At 53.5% G+C, this 18343-nt stretch overlaps 1 protein-coding gene across 1 annotated transcript in view; it reads left to right on the top strand.

The window, feature by feature from the left end:
• LOC105497431 (HECT and RLD domain containing E3 ubiquitin protein ligase 2) overlaps positions 1-11321 on the top strand; it is a 222446-nt gene extending 211125 nt beyond the window's left edge. The window contains exons 86-93 of the mRNA XM_071067311.1: positions 1167-1250; positions 5312-5453; positions 5607-5801; positions 6959-7071; positions 7647-7837; positions 8756-8861; positions 9150-9362; positions 10711-11321. Coding sequence (XP_070923412.1) covers positions 1167-1250; positions 5312-5453; positions 5607-5801; positions 6959-7071; positions 7647-7837; positions 8756-8861; positions 9150-9362; positions 10711-10983 — 1317 coding nt within the window. The 3' untranslated portion in view covers positions 10984-11321. The remainder of the gene's footprint in view (positions 1-1166; positions 1251-5311; positions 5454-5606; positions 5802-6958; positions 7072-7646; positions 7838-8755; positions 8862-9149; positions 9363-10710) is intronic.
• Positions 11322-18343: the final 7022 nt, after the last annotated feature.

Raw genomic sequence — 18343 nt, 5'->3', positions numbered from 1 at the left:
GGGGAGCGGTGGGCAGCAGTGTCTGGCTCCTGCTGAGGCTGCTGAAGATCAGGGGAGTGCTGAGGGCATCTGAAAGGGACCTCTGGTCAGGGAATGTGCAGGCAGCCTCGGTTCTGGTCCTGGGTGTGGTGAGGATCGGCCTCAGAGAGTGGGTGTTACTACTCCCGGTCCAGAGCACCAAAAGGGACTCTCCAGGAAGGTGGGCGGGCTGGTAACTGGGAGGAGAGGGGAGTGCTCCTGTGGAGGGGGAGCTCCCCTGGGGTCCAGGCAGGGCCCGTGGGGGCAGGATGAGTCTGGGCTGTGCAAGAGGCGTGGGGCTGAGGTGCCTCCAGGATGCCTGTTCCGGGTCTCCTCTGGCGCTTAGGGCCCTCACCTCCTGCCTTGGAGCAGCTTGTTCTTAGCCTTTGAACTGGGCAAGGGCTCAGCCTCCACTGAGGGACCCTTGTGCTCCCACAACCCACCCCTAACTGAAAGAAGGCACAATTGGCCACTTGGCCAAGAGAGCTGAGACCCCTGCTGACCTGTCTCCTCCGTTTCCATTGTCACGGCTGCTTGCTATATCCTGCACCCTTTCCCCATGGGCACGGCCGACCTGCTCCCACCTGGGTAAAGGCTGGGTCCTCACTGTGGCGCTCATGTTTGACCACGCCCTGCTGTCTTCACCCTGGGCGCTCCCAATTTCTTTCAGTGTGTTCACAGCGAGGACCTCTGGTTGGCTCCACGGCACTCCCTGGCCCTGTGGCTGCTGTGTGGCAGTCAGTGGTTTAACATCAGTCCCTGCCACTGGTGGACTTAATGTTTGGCGGGGAAATCTTGACTTCGAGACCTGAGTCAGAGCAGGTGCTCGCCAGGCCCAGCCCTCCCTGTTCTGCACCCTGCATGTGCTGGGCTCTTCCAGCCTCTGGCACGCTGGTGGGTGGAGGTAGTTTCCTGAGGGACCTGCCTCTTGCCTGGCCATTGGCACTGCCTGCCCTGACTTGTGTCACTGTGCGTTTCAGTGCCAGCCTGGTCCCCTGCACCCTCACAGCTTGAGAAAAGGGAGCTGGCAGTTTTCTGTTCTTAAGGTCTTCTTCCAATCAGATCTTAAACAAAACTATGTCATGATTTCTCCAGGAGTGATGCTTTCTGTATCAGATTGTAAATTTTGTCTGTTTGATGTGTTTTAGGAGGCAGCTTTCCGAAAAGTAGTGCAAGCAACCATGGTGCGCGATCGTCAGCACGGTCCTGTTGTGGAGCTGAACCGCATCCAGGTAGCGCATGGAGAGACATGTCCTGTGCTTTTCTTGTGGCCTGACAGCCTTAGAAGTGATGCTTTCGTGGGTGCCTGGGCTGGGACGAGAGCGCTGGTAGCCTGCCATCCCGTGCACCCCAACTTTAAAGAGCAGGTGCCACCTTCCTTTTTGTGGGCTTCCTGTATGTGATGTGCTGGGCCTTCCAGGAATGTCAGTGTGTTTCTTTATATAGAAGTAATGAAGATTTATCTCAGATAGTCCAAAAGCACAAACACAGGTCAGCAAGAATGGGGAAAATAAAATCAGCCCTCTTCCCACTGCATGATGATAACCGCTGCTGTTACATTGGGAGGTGTGTGTCTGTTTGTTACAGCCAAAGCAGGATCACTGCCTTTTAAAATTTGCTGCGCTCCTCCCTGCCATGGAATAGGGCTGTGGGGCAGCTTGTGTTTGGCAGCTGCCTGCAGCCTGCTCCTCTCTTGCAGAGGTGTGTCCTGGTTTACTCTGTTAGATTTCTCTGATGGTGCTAGGGGGCCATGCCCACTTTTCTGTGGTACAGGCAGGGCTATCTGGGTGTGTCTTCGGTTGCCCCTTTTGTTAAGTTCTGAGAAGTGGAGTGGGTCACAGGCCCAGTGATAGTTTGATGATACATCTGATTATAGGTTGTAACAGTTCATGCTCCCACTATCCTCACACCCTCCCCCCACTGGTAGTTTTCTTTGCCAGTGTCATAGGCCAGAGTTACTAATATGTCTCATGGGTAGTGGTCAAAGAAACGACTAGTAGACCGTTTGTAAGTTTATACTGCTTCAAGTCTACATAAACTCACAGTTACAAAGAGGAGCCTCAGCCCCTGATGATGATAGCGTGCAGAACTTGACATTTAATGCTCAAATGAAACTGGCCTCGTCTCTTGGATCAGACACAGAGAGCCACGAAGAACAAATTCTTTGTTCCTGTACCTTTGTATTAGCACATGATTTTTACCCTGATGTTGATTACATGACTAGAAATTGTTTCAGAGTTATATTTGGGGGCATGTTGGATTAAGACACCAGACTCTTGTCCTTTGTTGGACAGCTCATGTGACCACACTGATGGAACTGGTCTCTTCACTGACGTCAGAGTGTTTAATGCTAAACTGTATGTCAGTCATGTCCTCAAATAAATAGTTTAACTAGGTTCATAAAAAAGCTTTTATTTCCCTACGTTGGATGATCGCTTCAGTTTACTGTGCATCATAAACATCACAGCTTGTAAGAAAGGCCAGCCGATGGCTTCTGCATCGTCTGACCCCAGCGATTGAGTACGTCTCAACTTGCACCTCCCTCAAAACCGCATGCAGGCGTTTTGGGCCAGGGGCTCTCAGGGTGGGTGTTCAAGCCCCCTCTTCAAGCCTGGGGGGGCTCTGAGCATCAGCGAAGCTTTGATAAACTAGGATGCAGGTTAGGCACCCTTATTTCTGTCTTTGTATCATCTGAAATTTTTGAGAAGTCATTACATGCTGAACGCCTCTTTCCTACGCATCTTGCTATCCCCAGCTTGTGTTACAAAAATGTTCATTCAGTATGCAATTGAAAAAACAAACTGGGTAAATGGCAAACAAATTTATATTAGTCCTTCTGGCCGCGCGTGGTGGCTCATGCCTGTAATCCCAGCACTTTGGGAGGCTGAAGTGGATGGATTGCTTGAGCCTAGGAGTTTGAGACCAGCCTGGGCAACATGGTGAAACCCCGTCTCTACAAAAAGTACAAAAATTAGCCTGGTGTGGTGGTGGGTGCCTGTAGTCCCGGCTATTCAGGAGGCTGAGGCAGGGGGATCGCTTGAGCCTGGGAGGCAGAGGTTGTAGTGAGCCGAGATCATACTGGTGTATTCCAGTCTGGGCGACAGAGCTAGACACCATCTCAAAGCAAACAAAAAGCAACTTATATCAGGCCTTTTTTTTTTTTTTTTTTTTTTGAGACAGAGTCTCGCTCTGTCGCCCAGGCTAGGGTGCAGTGCAGTGGCGCGATCTCGGCTCACTGCAGCCTCCACCTCCCGGGCTCAAGCGATTCTCCTGCCTCAGCCTCCCAAGAAGCTGAGATTACAGGCGTGCGCCACCATGCCTGGCTAATTTTTTTTTGTATTTTTAGCAGAGACAGGGTTTCACCATGTTGGCCAGGCTGGTCCCGAACTCCTGACCTCAGGTGATCCTCCCGCCTTGGCCTCCCAAAGTGCTGGTATTATAGGCGTGAGCCGCCACGCCCGGCATCAGGCCTTCCTAAGAATCAGATAAACACCCTTCAGCCTAGTGTGCAATGTGGATTGACGTCTGGGGGCTGCTGTGGCTCAGCCACGGCCCCGGGTGCCATGGATGGCTCCTTCCCGTTCAGGGTAGCATGCCCCTCCCGAAGAGAGGAAATTTTCTACACGTGTGGAAATAGAAGTGATTTTCTGCCCAAAAATGAACATGGAGAAAAACATTCTATGAATTCAAGGTGTGCACAGGACACCAGCACGGAGCCAGGAAGGCTGCACAGGCACCTCCGTCCCGCCACCCCACGGCTGTGACGATGCGCTCAGGGGCACGCCTCCCGAGGGGATGCCATGGGAGGGGCTCTCGCAGCTGTCTGTGGAAAGTTTCGGAGACGCCAGAACACAGATCATCTTACTGAAGGGTTTTGTTTGTTGGGAATTTTATTTAGTTTTATAGCAGGATCTGAACGTCAGTACCTAAAAACTTTTTTACACTTAAAAATTTATTACAGAATTATTACATGCACATTTCTGAAAATTTAGGGACTTCAGATTAAAGACAGTTAAAATCATGTGTGTTTCTATTGAGCAGAGAAAGTGCTGTCCCACAGGAGCCTGTCTCCTTCCAGGATCATGGCTGCTGTTTTCTGCAGCCTCTGAGCACAGACATTCTCTACCAGTGGGTGCTGTCGCGGAGAAGAGGCAGCCCCGTGGGCTTTGGGGAGCTGGGTGTACCTGTCCTGTCACACGGCTGCCGTGACGTAGGACATGTCCTGTTCTTTTCTGGTAGCCCAGTCTCCTCTGGGCATGATGGAGCCTTAAAAAGCTGCTGCGAGTTTCCAGGAACTCACATCTGTGAACACCTAGCCGAATGTGTGGCACGCAGACAAGTTCATTCTACAGGCAGCTGTGGCTTCTGTCTTTCTTCTTGTATTTTTAGTCTTGGTTATGGCAGCCTGTGCTGTAAGTGGTTTAAACTCAACTTTATGTGAGCTAAAGATAAAGAGAGTTTCACTGGAGGAGTCATCAAAATACATTCTCAGGACCATTTTTTCTTCAATTTTTCTTTTTGACATGCTTCCAGACTGGGCTTCTCAGATGATTCTGATGCACAGCCTCGGCCACCCGCCCTCCGATGCCCCGAGGTCCCGCTGTGGCAGGGGCCCTATGGCTCCTGCCTTGATGTCTGGGAATTGGAGTCCCCTGAGCCTTTGGAAATTGTAGCTTAGGATGAGAAGGATGGGCAACGAGAGTGACTGTCTGTGTTGGGGAGGCTGAGTGGCCCCGAGGCTTGGAAGTGGGATGGGTGGAAGTGGATGGGTGGAAGTGGATATGGGAAAGGCCTGGTCCCAGCCGAGGTACTCACTGTATCTGCTTCAGTTCAGGGGCATTGGGTTGAATCTTTGAGTGCCGGGAGTCTGTTCTGATCTGGGAGAGCTGCTTTTGGAGTTCCTGGTGTCTTATTTCCTGAGGTCATGGCAAGATGGTGAAGTGGTGGCAGTGCATAGGGTGTGAGAATGGTCCACGCCAAGGTGATGCTGCTAGGCCGCAGCTGTAGACGTGGTGGTAGTGTGTGTCATGTTGGAAGGTGTGTTTGTTCAGACACGCTAGTCCTAGGGGCTGCTGGGCATATCACTGGCGACATGCCCAATGGGGTGAGGGCAGCGGTCTCGGGTGTTCAGAGTCGAGTGCCCTGGATGGCGGGGTCTGCAAGCAGGTGCGTGACCAGGGAGGGGCCCATGCACAGTGCCTCCTCCTCATGCACTCGCCAGCTCCGCGTGTCCCCGGCTGTGTGTTTCCTGCTGCGGCAGTGGCCTCACGCTTGCTTGCTTTCTCCTCTCCAGGTCAAACGATCAAGGAGCAAAGGTGGGCTGGCTGGCCCTGACGGCACCAAGTCTGTCTTTGGGCAGATGTGTGCTAAGATGAGCTCCTTTGGTCCCGACAGCCTCCTCCTTCCTCACCGTGTCTGGAAAGTCAAGTTTGTGGGTGAGAACTTGCTGGGCGCGCTGGAGCACCTGTGTCCCCGGCAGTGGTCGCCTGAGCCCACGGGGAGCACAGAGGCCACATGGTGCGGGAGCATTGGGGGTCTTCACACAGGACTGTGTGAGGGGACCTCGAGTGGCTGCTTCTTCCCTGCAGGTGAATCTGTGGATGACTGTGGGGGTGGCTACAGTGAGTCCATAGCTGAGATCTGTGAGGAGCTGCAGAACGGACTCACACCCCTGCTGATCGTGACACCCAATGGGAGGGATGAGTCTGGGGCCAACCGAGACTGCTACCTGCTCAGCCCGGCCGCCAGAGCACCTGTGCACAGCAGCATGTTCCGCTTCCTGGGTGAGCTGCTCGGCCGCTTGAACTGGGTTGCTGTGCCCTGTGCCTGCTCTTGAGTTAAAGTGTACTGTCTGTCTGAGGAGTGACAGTAGATATCTTGAATATCTGCGTTTAGTTTTTGAGACTAAAAACTAATAAAATGTTACCAATAAAAATGACTTTTAGAGCCAGGCGCAGGTGGCTCACGCCTATAAGCCTAGCACTTTGGGAGGCTGAGGCTGGTGGATTGCGTGAGGTCGGGAGTTCGAGACCAGCCTGACCAGTATGGTGAAACCTTGTCTCTACTAAAAATACAAAAAAAAAAAAAAAAAATTAGCTGGCTGTGGTGGCACGCACCTGTAGTCCCAGCTACTCAGGAGGGTGAGGCAGGAGAATCGCTTGAACCCAGGAGGCAGAGGTTGCAGTGAGCTGAGATCGCGCCACTGCACTCCGCCCTGGGCGACACTCCGTATCCACAAAAAAAAAAAAAGAAAAGACTTTTCATGTTGATCGTGCATTTCACCCACATTGTGGAAGCGAACAAGGTGTGCTGTGGACTTCCGTGCCTAGCACTGAGGCCCTGACGGTGGCGGACCGTTGGAAGCTCTGTGCGTAGTTACAGGCGCTGGCAGAGCCAGCAGGCCCTGGCCACGTGCTGAGGACTGGAGACGGCCTTGAGCACTCGGAAAATGTGAGAGTCTGTTTCTTCGTCTTCCGTGTTTACCTGAGACGGGATCAGAGAGGGGTGAGGTCTTCACCGCTGGCCAGTCCCTCCCTCCTGTCCCCTCCTGTCCCACCGAGGGTGTGCAGAGTCCTCGGCTGTGCGTCCCACCACGCCTGCACCTCCTGGGCGGGGCCGTAGCTCCCTGGAGGACACTCCCCTGGGGAAGTTCCAGCTCTTTGCTGTCAGAAGAAGAAGAATTGGCCTCTGTGGGGCTTAAACTAATGTGTGTGCAGAAGGGATGTGAAGAGTTAGAGGCTTATAGGCACAAAAGGGAATGACAGATGTAGAGGAGGACAGATGGTCTTGAGGAAGGGCCTAGACCTATGAGTTGGGTGTTACTGCTTCAGAAGGTTCTGAGGCCTCAGTGTGGAGCTGCTGCCAGTGGCGTGTGTGAGTGAACGGGAAGTTCTGTCATCCTTTTCAAGTGTCCTCTGTCACTTGTGTCCTGAATGATCAGGTGTGCTGCTGGGCATTGCCATCCGAACCGGGAGTCCCCTAAGCCTCAACCTGGCTGAACCTGTCTGGAAGCAGCTGGCTGGGATGAGCCTCACCATTGCGGACCTCAGTGAGGTAACAAGCACAGTCTGTTCTGCGGGCCTGGTCAGGCTGTGAATTCCGGCCTAACTTGGTGCCCAGGTGACGCAGAGGCTCCTGGCTGCGGGCCATCTTTGAGTAGCCAAAAAAATAGATGATCTGCTTTCTGGTGTTTTGTAACATACACTGTCTTGTCAGATAAGGAAGCTCACTGCCTCCCCTGTGAAGAAGCTGAGCTTTTGGGAAGCCGGGGGGCTGCAAGTCAGGCTTGCACAGGAGGCTCTGTCCTGGGGCGACCACAGCCAGCTCATCCCTTGTGGCTGTGTCGTGCCTCGGCTGCAGGGCGGGAATCCTTGCTAGCCAGTTGCTGTAACTTTCTCAGTGGTTAGTTTTAAGCACTTGACTGAACTGTGAATTCTTTGTTCAGCTCCTTGGGTGAAGTACTCTCTCGTTGCTCCTCTTCTGTCTTGGTGTGTGCTGTGTACTTGCAGCCTCGAGATGCACTTGAGGCTGACCCCGGCTCCTGCTTGACAGAGTGTGCTGGTGGACTGGGATCTGGGGTGGAGACGAGCCCTGAGTCGACACATGGGCTTGCTTTTTCTCCTTAAAAGGTTGATAAAGATTTTATTCCTGGACTCATGTACATCCGAGACAATGAAGCCACCTCGGAGGAGTTTGAGGCCATGAGCCTGCCCTTCACGGTGCCGAGCGCCAGCGGCCAGGACATCCAGCTGAGCTCCAAGCACACGCACATCACCCTGGACAACCGCGCGGAGTACGTGCGGCTGGCGATAAACTACAGGTTGGTGGTCGTCTGTCTCTGTTGCATTGACACAGATAGCAAAAGTAGCAGAAAATGGTTGCATGGACGTGTGTTTTTAGGAGTGTCGTCCACAGTACAGTAATGGATTTGGCTGCAACTATTGCTGATCTGTGGGTGTGAAGCTTATTCTGTGATCAGGGTCGGTGTTCATTACTCCTAGCTCTAACCAGAATACCAAGATCAACAAAATCCACCCATTTGGGTCACTGCACCTGAGGAGGCCGTAGTTTTTGCCCTGTGTGCTTTCTTTGTTGGCTTCCTTGGGACAGGGCTGGGTCTGGGGCTGTCTCGACCCCCTCCAGGCTGCGTGAGTGACACAGAGCAGCCTTTGCCAGGTGTCCAGGTGTGACTGTGCACAGACCTTTGGGCGCCGTGATTCAGGCTTGGCAGGTCATTACCACCACCCACAGTTTCCACTGCTTGTCCCATGTGCCCTGGAAGCACCTGAGAGTGTCTGGATGAGGCCCCATGTGGTGGGTGTGCCCTGTGGGCTCTGGTGGGGGTAGTCCTGGCAGGTGTCCTGGGTGGTGCCGTCCCCCGTATCGTGTCTGCCGTGGGTCAGCGTGGTGTCTCGGGCCTGTGGCGGGTACGCGTCTTTCCCCTCTTGGTGCTGGCTTCTCCTGGGGTATCCGGTGGATACTGAGAGTGGTGGCTTGGGGTGTGCATAGCTGTGGGTGGTCATTAGGCTGTACCCCATCTGCCGGACGAGATGAGCCGAGTGTCGGGAGAAGTTCTGCAGTGCTGAGCTGCTAAGCATGCTCATGCCATCTGGAGCTGGTGCTCTGTCCTCCCAGCTGGGAAGTGTGCGGCCGCAGTGCTGCGTGCCAAGGATTGGTGTGAGCAGAACAAAGTCAGTGTCACCGAAGACAGAAGTGTAAAGTGAGCTTTTTCTTCCAGACTCCATGAATTTGATGAGCAGGTGGCTGCTGTTCGGGAAGGGATGGCCCGCGTTGTGCCTGTCCCCCTCCTGTCACTGTTCACCGGCTACGAACTGGAGACGATGGTATGCCGACCCCCAGGTGGGGCTGCCCTGCAGCTGCCTTTGCTTGCTGACCCACAAATCAGTGACAGTAGTTCAGAGTCAGAGCCTTGCCCTGTGTGTTGACTGAAGGGAGTGCACTCTGAGCACGTCCCTCCACCCGCCCGCAGGAGGCTGTATGCGGGCCCACCCAGAGCCCCCAGACCTCTCCCTGCCCCAAACAGGCCTTGGTGTAGAGAGGGAGCGTGATGGAGTCTTGCGGAAATGCCAGGTGGGAAGCATCACACGGCCCTGACGGACATCCTCCTGCAGGTGTGTGGCAGCCCTGACATCCCCCTGCATCTGCTCAAGTCGGTGGCCACCTACAAAGGCATCGAGCCTTCCACATCGCTGATCCAGTGGTTCTGGGAGGTGATGGAGTCCTTCTCCAACACAGAGCGCTCTCTCTTTCTTCGCTTCGTCTGGGGCCGGACGAGGCTGCCCAGGACCATTGCCGACTTCCGGGGCCGAGACTTCGTCATCCAGGTAGGCTCCTGGCTGGGCTTGCCAGCCCTGGGCTGATGTTGGCCAGTGGTGGCCAGGTCCTCACCCACGGTCCTGCAGCACATGGAAGAATGGGCCTCTTGTGTCTTCACAGAAATGAAAATGGAAAACATCCAACTTCTCTGATGTGAAGGCTCAAAATGTTATGATTATGTGTTTTGGGTATGATTACCTGTTTTTTAAAAATGTATCTGGCCGGGCCGGGCGCGGTGGCTCAAGCCTGTAATCCCAGCACTTTGGGAGGCTGAGACGGGCGGATCACGAGGTCAGGAGATCGAGACCATCCTGGTTAACACGGTGAAACCCCGTCTCTACTAAAAAATACAAAAAACTAGCCGGCCGAGGTGGCGGACGCCTGTAGTCCCAGCTACTCGGGAGGCGGAGGCAGGAGAATGGCGTGAACCCGGGAGGCAGAGCTTGCAGTGAGCTGAGATCCGGCCACTGCACTCCAGCCTGGGTGACAGCGCGAGACTCCGTCTCAAAAAAAAAAAAAAAAAAAAAAAAAATGTATCTGGCCATCCCCAGAATACACCACTGCTGTGTCAGCCCACTCTAGGTTTCAAACACACGCAAAGCACTCGCTCAGTTATCTGGTCGGATTAGGTGAGTCACTAAGTAACACGCTAGATGCTGAGAAAAATGAGGCTGCTCGTAGGATTGAGAACAAGGGTTTCGCTTTGGGTTCCAACTCTGTGGGCAGTGGTCAGAAACAAGCTCGACGGACCTGCTGGGTCACTGAGAGGGGGTGGCCTGATGCCCTCGCTCTCTGTTGGGACCGTAACAGCAGTGCCTGCGTGGATGGATCAATAGGGTCCACTGTTCCCAGCATGTGCCCAGCAGAGCCTGACCTGCGTCTCTACCAGGGTTAGAAAAGTGGCCGTCTTTCAGGGTCACCTTGGAAAGCATGCATAGTTTATCTTAGAAGGTCAGTAATTCTTAGTTTTTGTCCATAATTCTTGCTGTTTCTTAGTATCTTAATCTGTAGTGGTCAAAGTTGGGCTGGTAGACTCGTGAGGAGCTCTCCCATGATCACGTGCCTGGCCCTCCGCCTGCCAGGCCTCCCCGGGCCCATAGGGGTGGTGTGGTCCTCTGGCCCTCTTCCCGGGATGACCGTAGAGAGCCGTCGTCTCCATAGTGAGGTGCTGTTTCTTACTCCAGGTTCTAGGAATTAGTTGCACCTTGTTACTCCTAAAGTTGGTTGGATTATGTTTTCTGCTGTTTTGTTCTTAGCAAAATACATGGTTTTGTGAGCACAAAGAGCCTAATGAGTACAGTAAAGTAGACTGCAGCCATGTTCAGCTTCTGATCACGTCATATTTCTGCTCAACAGGTGTTGGATAAATACAACCCTCCAGACCACTTCCTTCCTGAGTCCTACACCTGTTTCTTCTTGCTGAAGCTGCCCAGGTATTCCTGCAAACAGGTGCTGGAGGAGAAGCTCAAGTACGCCATCCACTTCTGCAAGTCCATAGACACGGATGACTATGCTCGCATCGCGCTTACAGGAGAGCCGGCCGCCGACGACAGCAGCGACGATTCAGATAACGAGGATGTCGACTCCTTTGCTTCAGACTCTACGCAAGATTATTTAACAGGACACTAAGATGGGGAAACGTCCTTGTGAAACGAAAGCCTGAGCCAGGCGGCAGAGCGCTCGCTGCTGTGTAGACTGTAGGCTGCCTGGTGTGTCTGATGAGAAGCGTCTGTCCTCGAGCCAGGCGGGAGGAGGGGGTGGAGAGACTGACTGGCCGTGCTGGGAATGACAGTGGAAAGGTCCGCCTGTGCGCGTGGAACACCGTGGACGCTCGACTTCCAAGGGTCTTCTCACCCGTAATGCTGCATTACATGTAGGACTGTGTTTACACAGTGTGTAAATGTTTATATAAATACCGAATTGCAGCATCCCCAAAATGAATAAAGCCTTTTTACTTGTGGGTGCAATCGATTTTTTTCTTTCTCCTTTCTTTCAAGTGTCGTGAGTCGTCTTGATTGTATATTGGAAATAACTGTGTAACAAATCGTTATTATAAATATTTCAATTAATTTTACTCTGAATTTGTTTATTAAAAGCCTTTTGAACATGAAATGATCAGTATTACTTGAATGCATCCAGAGGATATTTAAACCAAAATGAAAAACCAGAAGGCCATTTGGTGTCCCCTCTCCCAGGTGTCCCCTTCTAGCATATGCATTATGTCATCTGAATTGAGGCCTTTCTGTGAACAGCATCATAACTTCTATCATGGAAAGTGTACTATATATAACGTTTGTGTCATGTATATGCCTAAATTTTAATTATCTATAAATAAAACATCTGTCATAAAAGTGTAGGCTGAGCTTTCTTAACCAGTTAGACTAGCACCAGGGGATATACTGCAACCAAAAAGTCAGTTAGTCCTTGATACAGCAGTAAGTGAGATTTCAGCCAAGTTTAGATTTTTTTTGATTACAGAAACCAAACTCAAGTCACAAAGAAGTGATTAGGAGAATGGAAGTTTCCAGGGGACCAGCTGGTGGCAGGGGCTGAAGGGCTCTGGAGCCTTCAGGGTTTCCTCCGACTTCCTCCCCAGTCCCATGTGTCTGCACAGCCTTAGCTTCTGCTTCCCTTGGCCTGAGCTGAGAGTCTTCGGTCCAGACGGCCGTGGTACACGGTTTGGGCTGCTTGTGTATGGCACACACTCGTGTCTGCAAAGGGTAGGACTGCGAACCGGCTAGGAGAGCTGAACAGTATCAGATTGAGGCGGAACTATGTGTTTCACGTTGGGAGACAGTTTATTCAGGGACACAATGTTTAGCACTCACACACAAGATCCAAAGAGGGGAATTTTTTTTTCTGGGAACCTTTCCAGGACAGAATTGGTAAATGCCAGGATTAGTCTATTTTCAGCTTAGCTCAAAACTTCCATAAGCTGTATGGTATTATTTTTGTTAATATCACCAACCTTTTTGTTGTCAGCTTTTGCGGTGTAACAGAATTGCCCCTGAAGTCGGTGAGAATCAGCGTTTCTCACTCGCGCGCATGGCTGGGCTGGGCTGGCCTCAGCTGAGGGGCCCTGGGCCTGCGGTGGGCTGGGCTCAGCTGAGGGGCCCTGGGCCTGCGGTGGGCTGGGCTCAGCTGAGGGGCCCTGGGCCTGCGGTGGGCTGGCCTCAGCTGAGGGGCTCTGGGCATGGCTGGGCTGGGCTCAGCTGAGGGGCTCTGGGCCTGCGGTTAGGAGCTGCCAGGCTTCACATCTCTCTTCTAGCTTCGCATCTCTCTTCTGGCTTCAGGCGTGTGTATCACGGTGGTGACACAGTTGTAAGAGGGCCCAGAGCTGCACTGTCCCCTCCACCCACTTTCCATTGGCCAACCCCCAAATCAGGCTGGCAAATGCCTTCTGCCTCTAGAACATGGGTTCTCAAAGTCCTGGCTGAGGACCCCTGGAGTTCCTGAGGCCTTTTCAGGGTGTCCAAGAGAGCCTCTCTCTCCTACTACATCTCTGTGAGGCCAAATTTTCTTCACCTCCTTCCACCAACAAAGCTCACAATGTGGGCACGCACAAAGAGAAATGAGAATTCACCTGTCTCCTGTGAAAGGAAAGGAAAATCTCCACCTGCAAGCTCACTAGGCCAGAAGAAAAGGGTGAGCTTGGAAACAGTCACATGGGAAACTGCCTTTTCATTCTGTGCCTGAAGGACAATGTAAAGTCACAGCGCATTGCTCCGTAAGGGACTAGACACTAGAAATTGCCCGTACGCCCATTCCCAAACCAATGCATATTTGACTTCTTCCTCCACTCTAGGTTGACTTTATCTGACATAAAGTGCAGATGTACTGAGCATGAGCCGAATTTGTAATTGACTCTTCCTATGCCCCCTGCGAGTCAGCAAGCGCTCATCAAAGCCTCACGAGGATGTGCCCCACTTCTCTCATTTTTCCTACCCGCCCTCCTTTTTATTCTTTCCTCCTTCCCCTCCTGCCATTTTCCCCTTTAAATATTGAAACCCTTAAAACTCTTTGGAAAAAGCCCCGGACACAGAGCCTACTGTGGCTTGTGTCTCTTTCCCTGGCACATCTTCAGCTGTGGCAAAATCAGCCTCTAAATGGATTGAGGCCTGTCTCAAACCCCAGTTTTTTTTTTTGTTTTGTTTTTTGTTTTTTTTTTTTTTTGAGATGGAGTCTTGCTCTGTCGCCCAGGCTGGAGTGCAGTGGCACGATCTCCACTCACTGCAAGCTCCACCTCCTGGGTTCATGCCATTCTCCTGCCTCAGCCTCCCGAGCAGCTGGGACTACAGGCGCCCGCCGCCATGCCCAGCTATTTTTTTTGTATTTTTAGAGAGACGGGGTTTCACCGTGTTAGTCAGGATGGTGTCGATCTCCTGACCTCGTGATCCGCCCGCCTCGGCCTCCCCAAGTGCTGGGATTGCAGGCTTGAGCCACTGCGCCCGGCCACTTTTTCTGGTTTACACTTCCATTAAGCCAGACAGTTAAAGAGGCTAATAAAAGTATTAATGCCATTCTCACTTTTTTTTTTTTTTGGGAAAATAATTTTTCAAAATTGTGTCCATGTTAAGTCATGGGTTTGTTTTTATTTTAAATGTATTCAATATTTTAAATATTTTCATTAGTAATTCCCAATGTGATAGGTAAAACCCAGATGAAAATTATTAAAAACCCAGACGAAAATGATTGAGGATTGAGAGCTTTGCAGAGTGTAAGAGTCCTGAGAGGGAAGCAGCTGTGCCAGGGGAGGCCGGCTGCAGGCACCAAGGCGGGGCCCCCATGCAGCTGCCTTGCGGGGCTGCCTCTGCTCTCTGCAGTTAGAAGCAACGGCGTGTGTTATGTTTTTTTGTTTGTTTGTTTTTCGAGACGGAGTCTCGCTCTGTCGCCCAGGCTGGAGTGCGGTGGCACCATCTCGGCTCACTGCAAGCTCCGCCCCCTGGGTTCACGCCATTCTCCTGCCTCAGCCTCCCGAGTAGCTGGGACCACAGGCGCTGCCACCACGACCAGCTAATTTTTTGTATTTTTAGTAGAGACGGGTTTTCACCGTGTTAGCCAGGATGGTCTCGATTTCCTGACCTCGTGATCCATCCGCCTCGGCCTCCCAAAGTGCTGGGATTACAGGTGTCTTGAGGCACCGCGCCCGGCCTTTTTTTTTTTTAACTAAATACTGGAGGGCACTTCATTCCAATAAATAAAAAATAAATAAATAAATAAATATTAAAAGTTTTAAAAGGGTGGTAATTTTTATAGCCACAGCTTCTTCATTTGTGGACAAGACGACCCTCTCGGACAGTTCCATGTCACCTTCAGTTTAACTTTTTACTCTCATCCAACTTCTGCGGCCTGAAGTTACATAGTTCACTTTGACAGATAAATGTGCGTAGCAGAAACCATTAAACTGTAGAAAAGACAGACGACCCATCTGTGCTAGGAGTGGAAACTTCAGTCACATTAATTGTTTGGAAGCTCACCAGCACTGTGAATTGTGGATTAATTGGGTGGTTTCCTGTCTCATGTTTGCTTTTCTGCTGATAGAGGTGACAGTGGCTGCGCCCTTCTGACGTGCACGAAACTGCAAACGGCTTAGAGTCAGGAGAGCCTTACATGGTGGCCGACACCGTGGGCACCCTTAGCGTCTCCCACAGGAACCTCTGGTGGTGTCCGAATAGGGTCCCCGCGTTGTCCCCGGGGGCGGACTGCCTCCCTGCGGGACTGAGCCGGTGGGCTGTGCCTTCTCCCCGCCTCTCGGGCATATCTTTGTGCACAGCCCGTGCGGCCTGGCCTGGCTCTGCGTCCCACGCTGCGGGTCCACAAGCGAGGCGCGATCGGCGCGAGTGCCCAGCCCGGGACAGCCCGGTGCAGGCGGCCACCCAGCAGGCAGGCCCTGGCGCGGAGGCAGGCGGGGTGGGCTGAGCGCGGGACCCTGCGCCGAGGCTTATCCAGCACCTCAGAAGGCGCTTTCCGGCGCTGCTGCCGCTGGAAGGCGTTTTGTGCTGGGCCCTGGCTGCCCCGGCGGCTGCCGCGGGCTGTTGGAGGAGGGGGAGGGGGCGGCCCCGCCGGGCGCACGTGCTGTTTCCGGCCTCAGCCAGAACGCGGCTCACGCTCAGGTTTAACCAGGAATCCGCGAGCAGCGGAGAGAGCTTCGGGCCTCCGTGCACTGTGCGCTGTCTTGACTTGCCAAAGAAGAAACCAGGAAAACACTGTGCTCTGACAGACGCGGAGCGGGGCCGGAGCCCTTGGGGACAAGGTCTCAGAGCACAGACGCTCAGCACTGCGGTGACACCCCGTGTCCCAGCCCGGGAGCCCGCGGGTGGAGCCGCTCAGCCTTGCTCTTGGCTTGGCCCAGTCTGGCAGCTGGAGCCTTGGGTACAGCCTCCTCCTGGGCGAGGGAGTGAGGGGCAGCACCCCCACCACATGCATATGCTCCCCGGACCTCAGACACATGCGCACACACACCCCCCAACACACATGGACACACACACCTCCACACCCACACACACATGCACACACCCCCCACACCCCACACACACATGCACACACCCCCCACACCCCACACACATGCACACACACCCCACACACATGCACACACATCCCCACACCTCACACACACATGCACACACCCCCCACACCCCACACACATGCACACACCCCACACACATGCAGACACATCCCCACACCCCACACACACATGCACACACCCCCCACGCCCCACACACATGCACACACACCCCACACACATGCACACACATCCCCACACCCCACACACACATGCACACACCCCACACACATGCAGACACATCCCCACACCCCACACACATGCACGCACACCCACACCACACACATGCACACACATCCGACACACATGCATGCACACACCCCCACATTACACACAGATGCACACACATCCCACACCCCACACACGTGCACACACCCACACCACACACAGATGCACACACACCCCACGCACCACACACACGCACCCACACCACACGCGCGCACACCACACCCTAGACACATGCACACACACCCCACATCCCACACACATGCACACACACACCCCACACCCCACACACACCCCCCACACACCCCACACACGCACACACATGCACACACGCCCTCACACCCCACACATACCCCACACACACTCCACACACATGCACACACCCCACACCCCAGAAACACACACCCCACACACCCACACCACACACATGCACACGCACACACACCCCAGACACATGCACACACACCCCCCCCACACACACCAGGCACACACATGTGCGCACACACACCCATACCCCCCACACATGCACACACACCCCCATACTGCCCACACCCCACAGAGTCGCACACACACCCATGCGTACACCCTCCCCCTACCCACACCCCAGACACAAATACACCAAAACACACCCAGGCGTACACCCCCCCCAAACACACACACACACACATAAACCCTATACAGATACATATATATCCCCCCACACATACATCCTTCACATACAGCCCATCACACACACATCCCGACACACACATACACCTCCCAAACACATACATCTTGGCCCCGCCACATACACGCACCTTCACACACACACACACACACACACACACACACACACCGTATTCCCTACCCTCTCCCCACCCCATCCTCCTCCCCACGCTGCGTGGAGCTGGGCAGGTGGGCAGGATGGGGAGGGAGAGCGCTGGGCCTCTGAAAAATTGGAACAAGGAAGGCCCCCCCCCGAAAGGCCTGCCCTGGATGGCCTGGATAGGAGGGTCGGGGCCTGAGGACATCCCTGGTCACTGCCAGGGACATGCCACGGTGGCCCACGATGTCAGGAAGGGCCAGGCCCGCCGGCAGCCAGTCTGGAGAGTGAGTCCTACACCGGGGTCCTCCAGGCCGAATCGCGCAGACCTCACCCCTCCACCAGTCTGCACTTTAAACAAGGAGTCGCTCAGGGCTGCAGTGAACTGGGACCACGCCCCTCCCTGTGACCACGCCCCTCCCTGCAGCCTGGGCTGCACAGAGGGACCCGTCTCTAAAACAAGAAATGAAACAGATCGTTTTACCAAGGTGACGGGGTCCACTCTGCATGGAGGCCAGCTCCAAAGGGTGGGGGGCTTTTGTCTGCAGGACCTCCTGGGCCTCATTTCTCATGGGATCCAAATGGAAATGGAAACACACACGCACACAGATACCAACTACCCGACATCCGGAATCAACAGCAGGCACCTTCCTCCCTCAAGCTGCAGACTCCCGTGTCCAGCCTGGCTCCCCGCTGGAGCACCAACTCTCAGGACCCCACTTTCTTCCCACCCCCATGGGCCTGGCCTCCCCATTCTCCTCCCACCCAGGGCTGCCCCTCCCCGTGGAGCCTTCAGCTCAGGACCACCAAGGACTTGGGTCGGCCCCTCCCGGTCACAGGATCCACCCTCTTCAGGATGAAGTTTATGACCATTTTTATTCCTGAGTTGGTCCTGGAGTTTCCGCCTATCCCAGTCACTTTTCAAAATTGATTTTTCCCCCCACACACAAATGAGACTTTCTATTTTCCTCTAATTCGTTAAAAGAAAGACGTTATTAATCAGATGTAGAGAGAAGTCCCATATATACCCATCCCACACATGTAGCCTGCCCCACTGCACACACTGCCCACCAGCTTGGTCCACGGGTTACACCAACACACCAGCATTAGCCAGAGGCCTTGGATTACATCAGGGCTCGCTCGGGCAGTGCCTTCTGTGGGTTTGCACGAATGTCTAATGCCCTGTATCCGCCTTACAGTATCATACAGACTAGGGCCGCTGCCCTGAAACCCCCTCCACCAAGTCATCCCTCCGCTCCCCACTAGCCCCTGACAGCCGCCGATCTTTATACTGTCTCCATAGTTTGACCTTTCTAGAAGGTCGTCTAGTTGGAATCAGGCAGTATGTAGCCTTTTCACATTGGCTTGTTTTACTTAGTAATCTGCATTTAAGATTCCTG

This window comes from Macaca nemestrina, chromosome 7 (genome assembly GCF_043159975.1).
Source record: "Macaca nemestrina isolate mMacNem1 chromosome 7, mMacNem.hap1, whole genome shotgun sequence".
NCBI classification, from domain to species: domain Eukaryota; kingdom Metazoa; phylum Chordata; class Mammalia; order Primates; family Cercopithecidae; genus Macaca; species Macaca nemestrina.
Note: the sequence above shows the minus strand (reverse complement) of the source record. Positions and strands in the feature narration are given on the sequence as shown.